Source organism: Danio aesculapii, chromosome 17, assembly GCF_903798145.1.
Source record: "Danio aesculapii chromosome 17, fDanAes4.1, whole genome shotgun sequence".
Classification (NCBI taxonomy): Eukaryota; Metazoa; Chordata; class Actinopteri; order Cypriniformes; family Danionidae; genus Danio; species Danio aesculapii.
The window spans coordinates 7,259,802-7,272,240 of record NC_079451.1 but is presented as its reverse complement, the minus strand read 5'-3'; the positions used below and the strand labels follow the sequence as shown (position 1 = coordinate 7,272,240).

At 34.3% G+C, this 12,439-nt stretch overlaps 1 protein-coding gene across 1 annotated transcript; it reads right to left on the bottom strand.

Moving 5' to 3' along the window:
- Positions 1-306: 306 nt before the first annotated feature.
- Positions 307-2,181, bottom strand: nkx2.9 (NK2 transcription factor related, locus 9 (Drosophila)). Its single transcript, XM_056477238.1, is given in 3 exon segments — positions 307-1,110; positions 1,210-1,296; positions 1,299-2,181. Coding segments are annotated over 3 exon segments (771 nt in total). The 5' UTR covers positions 1,459-2,181; the 3' UTR covers positions 307-586.
- Positions 2,182-12,439: the final 10,258 nt, after the last annotated feature.

The window sequence follows — 12,439 nt, the reverse complement described above, 5'->3', positions numbered from 1 at the left end:
AACAATCGGAGGGATTATCAGCAAGGTGAACGAATTATACTTTATACAAAAAAACCGTCCTAAATCCGAAGGAGGAATTAAATATTACAATCTTTATGATTAAAACGAGATACTTGCAATCTGTGAATTTAAAAAAATCTGTATTTACCAACCATATGCACGAACAATAAGAGATTATGAATTGCTATAAATGTTTATTTTCAGTTTTTTTTAATACATACAATAAAGAATGAAAACATTTAACACTTTAAGCATTTTTAAAAACTGAAACTACATAAAACATGTTTTCTCACTGATATATACGCTTTTGGTTTAGAAAAAAATACAACATTTTAATAATAAACTATGGAACTAGGAAATCACACATGACATCAATTAATACACAACAATCTGCAAAACCCAACTGGCCCAACAAAACTAAATCGACCATATAATATGTGCAAACAGCATTTTTAAAACCATTTTAACGCTGAAAATTTCTACTTGAATAGACCTATCACTTTATGCAATTACAACGACTTTAATCGAGATGGATCCATGCGCTGTCCTGGGGAAAGTCCAGAAATAGTTCGTGTTGGCATAAGTCTCACCAAACACAAAAGTGGTGCCGGGAGGCCGCTGTGTTGGTAAAGTGCTGGTATGTAGGAAAAAGCGCAAATGGCGTCTGTTGCTGTAAAGAATGAAAACCTTGAACAGTAAACGGTGAAGATGGCACGGTTGGTGGAACGATGCTGTTTCCTTTTTCTGTATCGATAGTGCAGTTCTGATACGGTTTGCCATCTCGAACCAAAATGGGCACCACGACTCTGCGCAACACGGGAGGCTGGTTGAGGTCCTGAGCGCACTCTATTCGCGCTCTCTTCATTTTGTATCTGTGGTTTTGGAACCAGATCTTGACCTGCGTGGGCGTGAGGCGGAGCAGGTGCGCCAGCTGCTCCCGTTCTGGAGCGGACAGGTATCGCTGCTGACGGAAGCGTCTCTCCAGTTCATAAGTCTGAGCTTTGGAGAATAACACGCGACGCTTCTTCCTCTTTTCGTGCTCTGTGTCCACGGAGAGCACATCTGGTTCTGTGGAGTCTGGTGAAGCTTCAATGTTGCTATCATCCGACGCTAAAAATAGGGGTAAATATATTATGATTAGCTTTTATACATGGGTACCTCTTCATATAAATAGTAATGCTAAGATACGAGTTAAATTTAATAACTTACATATATGTCCTCTGTCGTTTTCAGTCCACGATGAGTAAGTGGAGACGGAAAACGAGTCCAATGGAGAATGCTGTACGATGCTTTCGTGTCATTTTCTGGCAAATCCAAAATACTTCTCACGGTGAAACTGAACTTGTTTGAAATCGCCATTTGTTTCGCAGGGTTGCTGTTAGTTCCAGGACTGGTTCTTGAAGAGCTATCCTCGTTAGCGCAGTGCTGAAGTGATGCGTGCGTTTTCAAGATGCACATCCAAGTGACAATGTGTACACTGATGTCGCGGTGTTTATATAAACAGCACTTGGTGTCTGCTTTGAGGCCTCTCCTCCTTATAGGCTCTAAGTACCTCAATGACTCGTGTACTTAAATCCCTGTAATGGTAGGTGTGAACTCGGGAAAGAATAGCCTGTTACGTTCACAATGATGGAGGGCAACACTCTTCATCATTACTGATTCGTCCGAATTCGTGAAAAGTGGGAAACAGATAATGGTAATTGTTGAGGCTGAATCACGTCTTGGGTGGCAAGTGACAACAAGAGCCCTCCCTTCTTTCCCCCGCTCAAATAACATATCGGATATTTGCATACAAAGTGATCCATTAGCGTCTGAGAGTTGGTTTTTCTAATACGTTTATTGGGGTATTGTCGTTTATTGCAGGTGTTATTGTACAAACACTGGTTAAATGTGCACTTTCTCAGCACAGTGCATGGGGTTAGAGTTGCTAATTCGTGGAGGTTATATGTTCATGGGTTCATGGAGAAGTAGACTGATCTTTGCATAATGTAAAAGTTTAAATTATTTCCCCTAGTAAAGACGCTTTTGTTAAAATTTTTTAATTGAAATTAAAACGTAAATGTTTAGCCTACATTTAAAAACTGGGCCAAAGACAAACTCTGTAGTTGGGTTATAGCGCTAATTTTAAATAATTAAAAAATATTAAAAAAATAAATGATTAACAAAGCGGTTGGGTTAGGCCATATTTAACCCAAATTTGGTTTGCGACTACCCAAAATTTATTTAAAATTTGCGCCTTCGCATATTCAACGTTACACTACAATAGTCATGCTTTAAATGGGTTCTATTTAATTGATCAGGCCATTTCAACAATTTGGGAAAAGATCCAGACATTAAGCAGACATTAATGTTTTGATATGGACTACTTCTTACTCCTGCACCTCACCTAAAGTGCACTAGGGATAGTATGGGTTCGGATGAAGCTGCCTAGCCGTAGAGCGCGCTTTGGATGACTGCATAGACCCTCCCAAACAGAGTTGGGTATCCGTCCTCGTCTAGTCGCCCTGGGTGGTCGGGCGAAAAAAGAACACAAATACATGCCAACCAGCGACCGGGAACAAAAGAGGGAAATGTAGCCCCGCGTCCGAAACCCGTTGGAAGCATTTGTTCCAGTCAAGATTTTGCATTTGTTCAGTCCTGAAATAATGCTTGATTGACGCCCCCGCACAATGTCCTTTAACTTTCTCGAATAAATCCGTGCTTGTTTCTTGTTGTCATGGTTTTGAATAGGGCCAAATGGGATCTGGGCAACTATCTGCTACACGTCTAGCTGCTTACGTCTATACTGAATTATTATTAGTTATTCGTTTCCACGCGGACTTTTGCCGTAAAACTGTCTCCTGATCAATCGACGCTAAAATATTTAGTTTAAGTTGTAATTAATAAAGTAATTTTGTTAAATCTTTGTGTTCAAGATGACGATGACAGTGACGAGATTAAATATGTTTTATAGGCTAATTATTATTGTCTTTATAGCAGGTTTAGCTCTAAACAGCGGGTTAATAGCAGTGACAACATGCCACACCCAAACGTATCGATGTTAACCTGCATAAAGTTAGTTAAATGTTTACAAAGCTCTTGTAATTTAAGCACATGCTCTCAGAGGATAAATAAAGCCTCGTGTAGGCACACAGTTTAGTTTCTAATGACCTCTCGTATCTCCTTAATCTATTAGACACCCACAGATAGAAGTATGCTTCAGGAAAAGTGTGCGCTCTCAAACACCCAAGAGCTCTTCAGTGTCAAATATTTACCCTGGTTGTTTAACATCTCAAACCCAAGGAGTCAGACAGGGGGAATCAGAGAGCAAATCAACAGGAATAAACATTTCACCGTGAAAAGAACAGCCTATGTGGTACGGCATTATAATATCCATTATTATAAAAATGCTTGCTGATATTTCAGTGACTTTTGGTAAATACAAACGGCAGAACTTAGATACTTAGATACTCAATTGTTAACAATTTAACAGTGATGTTAAATACAACATCTGCAAACATTCTCATTAAGAAAACAAAGCTGACAGTGCTCTGAATTTCAATCTTAGTTTGCTTTGTTTAATGCAATTCTTGCTTTCTTAATAAATGAAAACAGCCAAAACTTTAAAAACTTCTAACTAACTACACTAAACAAAACTTCTTAAACAGCATAATCCATATTTTGCAAATGTATGAAAATTATACGTTGTACATAATTACATAAAGAAAAAACAGCATATTTCACACAGTTAATGCACACACTGAAATCGCCGTGAGCAGCAACACTTTATAGGTCGTTCAGCCTGATCTCACAAGAAAACGTAAGTATTTTACGTTTTGTCAGTTTAGTAGCTAATTCGTACAAATTCGTACGAGTTCAGGACGTTTTAGGACACGGCATGTCCAGAAGTCTTACACAAAAAAAAAATAATATATAATATTAATAATCTAATAATATTTTCTATCTAGATTCAAGAACATTAGGGCTTTTGAGCCTCAAAAGTCCATCTTAAAATCAAAAGTTCTGTCTGGGAACTGACTCTTAAACTCAACTATCAAACCTACCATTTTCGGGCTGACATTAATGACGTAAAGATAACAAGTTTGTCTTTCTGAGATTTGACAGATCTGATAAAATTGTCTGCATTCAATACTAACAAACAAACAAACAAACAAACAACAACATCAAAACCACTGAACAAAACACAAACACACACGCACTTCTCTCTGTTCTAACGGTACATCTGGTACTACTTCTTTAAATTGCATTTTAAAAAAGCACATAGTCCCAACTTCCACCGTATATAAGCAATATTCTATAATCTCTCTCTCTCTCTCTCTCTCTCTCTCTCTCTCTCTCTCCCTTTTTTTATATATATATATATATATATATATATATATATATATATATATATATATATATATATATATATATATATATATATATATATATATTTAATGGCATGAAGGCAAGACATTTATTTATATCGCTCAAATAAATTTCGCTTTATCCCCCGTGTCCTCCTTGCAATTCAGCAGATGAGCAAAGAAAGATGCGCAACCTCTGAATGCGCCCTGCTTACAGACAGAGGGCGGGTCATGGGCGGATCGTCTGAAGCCGTGACTACCAGCAGTATAAATCAAAACTTTTAGTTAATAGTTCTATCTATGACTGAACTGAAACATGGGTTATTTTTAAAAGTGGACCGAGCTCCTTTACTACTTTACGGGTAACGATGTCCAAATACAGATGAGCAACGGTGTAGGCCTATACACCGAACATTCATGAATCTTTTCATGTTAGGCAATGCACGAAAAACTGTTTTTAAGAAAGGTTACATATTCATGCAACAGTATACGTTTCGTTAATTTTTTTCAGAAAGTTAACTACTTAAATGGAAAGTTCATTCAGAATGTTTATTCACTCATTCACAGATGGTTCCAAACATTTGTAATTATTTTTCTGTTAAAAAACGTCGTTGTGTTTCCCAACATTTTTAAAAATAATTTTGTGTGCTCAACAGAAGAAACTTGAGTAAATTATGACATTTTTATTTTTGGCAGGACTGTTCATTTTATATGAAGACCACAGAACGCGCTGTATGTGCGGTCACTATCTGTTGCTATTCCTATGATTCATGCTATATAGAATTGTAATTTACCAGATTTAAGTGTAAAAATGTTAAACATAGTTTGATAGAAAAACACTAAAATGCTACACCTCGTAAATTGTCTTTATTCGAATGTTTCAAAGGAAAAGACATGCTTTTACTGTTTGTTGTAACACAGATCACCTCTTGGGGGTGCTCCAGGACCAGACTTTGGAAACTACTGTAGAAACACATAAGCAGTATTGTACGGTCAGAGATTGTCTTCTGCATAACCCAGTTGTCAGGCATGTTCGGATTTATGCATTTTATATAAATTGATGTATTTCCCCCCGCTATGTGATCTGTAAACCTTCTTTATGATACGGAGTATAGGGTATAAATTGTGCCACTTTATTTTAATTCATTGTCAAAAAGTTAAGCTAAAAGTTAAGTACAGGGCAGACTAATAGTGTTTGCACTTAGCTTTTATAATAATAATTTTAGTTTCACCGTCTTAATTAGTTAAAATTGATTTATATTTCTATACAAAGTGAACCTTTTTGTCTTCATTTTTCAAAAAGCGGATATTTGAACATCTTTTTTTTTTCATCCATGCACCTGCTGGCGAATTTCAAACAGCAGGGGGAGCTACATTACCATTATTGTCTCACCCTGAAGCTGTCAGTAAACTGTTAGACCTTGAGATTGCAATGGAAAGCTTTCCTATGTGACTGCTTGAACAGAGCATAAATTGAGGCATGCCATGAGATTATGTATTTAGGGATGCATGTATGTATGCGTGTATATACGTACGTATGTATGCATTTATTTATTAGAAAATTGTACACCACCCTCCTTTAAACAACTTTAGCATTTCAAATATATGGCACGAAGGTAGCATATATACATTTGAAACGAAAAATAAAAATGCAAACAAAGGTACAAAAGCAAATAATTATAGTTTACATTTCGGGTACAGTTTAATTTGCTTAATGAAACATTTTTCCATTTTGGCGTAATGCAATTTTGTTTTAAATTCTGGAGCATTTTCATGTAAAAACCAAGATGAACTTGACTAGAATTAATGTATATTTAATGCAATAATCAAGTACAGATGAATCTAAAAGCTGTCTCTAAATCTTTAAACTGACCCCCAAACACATATCGTTAATCTGCAAAAGTCCTCATTGGCCGGATTTAAGTTACAGGAGCAGTCAACCTTTCAGAAGTGTTAATTTGCAAAGCAGTTTAATGGTGTCAATTCCATTCGGTAGATATAAGAGTTATGGTGATCAGTTGATCCCTTTAATGTTATTTAGGCACTTGTAAAATAATCCAAAGTAAAATTTATGCAACAGCTAATCACTGTCAGATTTCCACCATCATTAATAATGTTATATGTAGTTTAATCTTGCCGGAGTCTTAACAGTTGCTAAGTCTTTATTATTATGATGATTATTATTATTATTATTATATTTATTATTTTTGTTGTTGCTGCTTTTATTTTTATTATTTTTCTGTTTACTATAGGCATAGATCATGTGATTCGTTTATTTTAAACCTTTTTTTAAAGAAGAAAAACCACAAACTTGGCCCAATTTTCTCATCTGAAAAGTCACGGTTGACCAAGACAATTCTTTCTCTCGAAACATCTTTTTTTTTTTTTCGCGGACACCGAATGTGTTGATTTATTCAATAACATTGACACCAAAATTAACATTACAATTAAGCCTAAATATATAATTTGATTATTGCGACGCGTTATTAATGTCATGACGTTATATTATTCTCTAATGATGCTAATCTGGAACGTTTTTGAATATATGCAATAATTCTCTCTCGAATCGTTTGTTTGTCTTTTTTTTGTGGAATAGATTAAGAATAGTTGGATCACTATATAAACAATCTTTGCAAATTATACACCCCTAAAACAATTAGCAAAATAAAGTTTTCGCAGCAATGCCATAGAAGAATTTTTGGTTCCCCAGTTAGCCTTTTATTAAACAGTTCTGTGTAGAACATTTTTTGTTAGAATACCTTTTCGAAAGAGGTCATTTTCCACTGTAAAGAATGAATTTGTGAATTCCTATAAAGGCTTTTAAGTGTAAGGCGGGATGGGAAAGTATTTATTTTTAGAATTTGAAAATAATTATTAAATAAAATGTCATTTTTCTAGTTCACATGCATCGGTTACCCTTTAACATAGTGCATGAAGCTGCAGTAGCCTGCCTCCTAAAAATAGTTAATTTGTTCGCTCGCGCCGATTACACATTCGTCAGTTTTGTTGATAGCAAATATACAACTTCTTTAACTATTTATGAAATATTACCATGCTTTGTATATTGCAGTTTAAATTACGAGAAAGTTGATTTTGTGATTTATATATATATATATATATATATATATATATATATATATATATATATATATATATATATATATATATAATAAGGAATTCTTTCTTTTCCTTTGTCATTTAATCAACCGATACCATGTAACATTTATATAATTCAACCACAAATCGCGCAAATATTTAATATCATTTAATGCAATTTTAAGACCTCAATACCTTACTCTATTTTTACGGTAATTATATTGATTCTTGAATAATCTATATGTCTTGCATTTTATGGTTGTTTGCACATCTTTTCTGGACCAAACCATTGCCTTTTCATTAATGTTTGGTTGTTTTTTTGCATTGAATGTTTATTAGATAATCCACTTCCAGTCACAAACTTCCCTAGGCCAACCAAATGTAAAAAAATGACATCAGTAACATTTTCTTTTGTCAAATTATTTGACCATGCAAAACCATGAGAATTTTTATTTTTCAAAATACCACTTTTATTGAAATAGTAAGCTATATAATGTTTCTGGTCGGTCATTGATAGCTATTTTCAACACAACCGAACTAGAACCGAGCGGTAAGAGTGTATGAATACAGATAGTAACCGCTGCGAATGTTTCTTTAGAGGTGGGTAAACACTTTGTCTCCACTGATATCTAATCATACACAGTAACTGTTACATTGGTCTAATGCCTAAAAGTGGATGTCATTGACTCGAACCATGCACTTTCCGTTCCGTGTGTTTATGAATGAGCAGACCATGCCAAAGGATAAATATCCAAGACCGTATCAAAACATTGTCAGCCCCTCAAATAAGCCCAAAACAATGGATTTTCCCCTATCATTTTATCAACAAAAGTAAATACTACTGTGCGTGCTCGCATAGAATCACCTATTTTCTTTTGCGCTCATCCGTCGCCTTTTGGGCTCTTCGTGGCCCCCCACAGCCGGCTGTATATTGACTGATGACATCGGCTTTACTCTAAAGAACACAGAAAAGAGGAGATGATTGAAATCATTTCCACATTCAGTGTTCTCCTAATTTTGAGCCTTAACATTCTTTGAGCGCGTTTCTTAAAGCGAGATTAACTACTCTTAATGTACAAAGTCATTACTATCTGAGGGTCAGATGCTTTCAAGAGTAACGAGCGCATGGCAGCTGAGAGGTGTGTAATGAGTCAAAATAAACTCTTGACTTCCACCCTCTTGGACCATGTGTCAATGTGTGCGACCAGTTTTTAAGATAAATAATAACAACATGAACTTTGCTTTTTTTCCCCATTATTGAGAACATGTGCCGGCAACTTTACAATACTTGCTGAATAATGATAATAATAATAATAATAATAATAATAATTTCAAGTAGTTCTAAATGTTAATAGATTTGCTTAAATGCAAACGCGCCGATACATTCTATTAAAATTTTAGTAATTAATGTTATTATAATCATTATTAGAGTTAACGATTTCAGTTCGAGTTGACAAAGACCTTATTAGATAATAATAGTGATGATATTATTATCACCATTAATGTAAATATATTATATTATATATGTAAATATAAATAATTGATTGCATTTAATTGGCTATTTTAGAGAATTTATGTTATTGTGTATTGTATATTTAATAAGAATACACATTTTAAACTTGTGAAGTATTTTATACTAGGACAAAATTATTTATATGGCGATTGATTGATTTATTATTATTATTATTAATTATTATTATTATTATTATTATTATTATTTGAAAATCACATTTACGAACGAAATAGACTTAGAACTGAGGTCTAAAACAAGAAAACGAAGAAGAAGAAGAAGAAGAATAAGAAGAAGAAGAACAACAACAACAACAAATATTTTGATCAATTCGGTGTCACGGAGAAATAATAACAATACAGTATTTGTACGAATGATAATCTACATTGTTTTAATATATAAAACATATACTTCATCGAATTACTGACAACCAAAAATATGAACCTATATAGACTAATATCTAGTAATGATGTGTGATGCGTCACTCAGAGTGCTTGGATCGTATTGGTATTAACCGAATGGTTGTTAACCAGCTTAATACAAATATGAAAACTGTCATCTTTTACTAACCTTAGTTCCAAACCTTCTGCAGGACCCAAACGAAGATATTTTGAGAAACGTTTCAGTATTCTGGTTGCACAAATGAATATCGACAATGTTGTATGAATAACAGCATACTGTAAAATATCTTATGTTTTTGCTTACATCCACGAAGGAAAATCAACTAAACAGTCTGAAACAAAATTAAGTGAATAAATGGTAATAAAAGTTCCACTTTGGGCTGAACTATTTCTTTAAGCTTTCCAAAGAAAGGCTTAGAACATTACACAAACATAACACAATATGTGCAGCACGAGCTTAAAGTAAACTGCTGTGAATCTCACCCAAGACACAACTTTATCGTCTCCCTTCCAGCACAGCAACCGGCGATAATAAAACAAGTATTACGTTGTAGAATAAATATGCATGTCTGATTATAATTATAACAAGTAAAAAATTAATTACAAATGAAAAAACTACAGAAATTATGCAATTGTGCTATTGCACATTTGCACATCGACTTCCCAGTGTGTCTTTCCTATTTTTTAGTCATCATTTTCAAATTTCAGGTATTTCCAATCATTTTAATATATGTGTATGTATGTATGTATGTATGTATGTATGTATGTATATATATATATATATATATATATATATATATATATATATATATATATATATATATATATATATATATATATATCTTTTTTCTAAAACAATAGCATAAGGGAATAAAGGCAGTTCTTTTAATATATGTTCAGTGCTGCGATCAAGAGGCTTGTGAATTTAAGATTCTTTGTGTTTTATAATTCATTCATGGACTATTTTCAAGAAGTTCATGGTATTTTATAGCCACGACAAAAGAAAGATATCTGTCCCACGCAAAGGCTGTAAGTGCGGCAGGAGCAGGCTGCCTTTCACATCAGTCTTCACACCTCATTAACGCACCCCTTTCTCTATCTCTCGGTGGTAAGTTAGTGCGCTGGATTTATGCCCTCCTTCTGCAATCATAACAAAAGACGCAAGAGAACATGATACGCAGCCAGTACACGAACCAGACATTAAATTTCTTTAAGATAATCCAGCTAATCTGGAGGATAGTAACTGGATTGTCGTCCTATAACACGCTCTTGCATAGACACTTCACCCATATAAATCAGACGATCACGTTTGACCCGTATCGTTTTCAAGTTAGGTTTGTCCCTTCACTCGGCTAAAGCCGTAAACAAGCCAAACCTTTGGTGTTTACTTTGATAGTATTTCTTTAAATCGCAAGAGGTTGATTTGAATAATTCAAACACTTTGGATATCCAAAGTCTTCAGATTGATTAGAAACATTATTATTTGGGTGATTTTAGGCACTTTAACAATTAAGAATCGTTTCATGAGTGGCAATACAGAGGAGATGGGCCTTAAAATCAGCCTAGATGAAAACATACTGCTGTGGTGTAGCGAATTCTTATGAGCTTGCGCGTAAGAGAACGTCAAAATGTACAACATGCAATATGAGAATCGTAAATATACTTGTAGGGACACTAAAGCGTACACCAAGAATGAATGAACGCAAATTCGTTTTCCCCCACACAAATGTTATGAAACTATTGCAAGAAAAGTCAAACTCTAGTTGGCTTCGAGATTCGAACTAGGTAAAGAGTAAAGCTTGTTGTGCAGTTTAAGATAGAAAACCCCGTAAGAGAAAACCAAACGCCGATAGGGGAAACCTTGAAAGGGTTCAAGTATCTTAAGTAAACAGGAAACAACAATAATACAAATAACTTGCCACTATCAGTGGCTTTTATACTGTTCAAACAGGCCCGAGCGCAGCTCAACAATACCATACATTTTTACATATTTTAAAATGTTTTCAAATCCTGTAGGCATTACTATTAATAAATATTACTAAATAAATATATTATTAATACTGGTGTACTAAATAATACGTTTACACATTTAACATGAACTGTACTTAGCCTAACTTTTAGTGGTGCCTATGTGCTATGTGTAACTAGAAAACACACTTTAATCAAAACAATATTTATTGAGAATTTATTATTTCTTTAACTATTGTGCCAGTCTAATGGCTCACGTTTCACTTCATCAGACATACACAGAACAATTTTGTTGACCCCTTTCAAGTTGTCGTCATTTTATATATATACTTGAATAACTGTATCATTATGCCATTAATTCATAATCCAACGAAAATAAAGGAAGCCTAAAAGAATCTTATGGCCTTGCCGAAGTCATGTTTTTAAACGAGTGACTAGTGTTTGAAAAAGAGTGTCTTATGAAGAGTTAGCGCAATGCTAAATATCATTTTGATTATGTAAACCATCCCCATTTTGCTATTTAATTTCTAATAAAGCTAAATAAATAATTCGTAAAACGACTGACGGGACCAATCCATTGTTCCATGTTTCACCAGCCGTCTCTTCTTCTTCTTTTATTATTATTATTATTATTATTATTATTATTATTATTATTAAATAGCCTTTAAATCGTCAGTATGCAACTAGTCTATTGCTATTCCACCAAATCAAAATGCATTTGTAAATCTGCTTTTTTATTAACTATTTTTTAAACGAACAACTTAAAGCGAACGCGTCAGAGTCAAATTAAAGATGATATCAGGTTAAAACACGCAAAGTTTTCCACTTTAATAGTCGACGTAATAATTAGAATTATGCTTATGAAACAAAATAACAGTACAATGCTGCAAACACTTACCATTCAAGATGTGTCTAAAAAGAAAATCAAGACTCTGGGAACCCTGTCCACTAGTTCAAACGCGAAAGGGGAAGCCTACGCCAGTGCAAACGCCTGTCATGTCAAACTTGTCAGCCAATAGAAAACCAACATGGAAGAAACTCGCTGTGTGATTGGCTGGCAGCACCTCGTTTTGGAGACATGTGTAAATGGCCAGCCCATCATTTTCTGGGATTGAAAT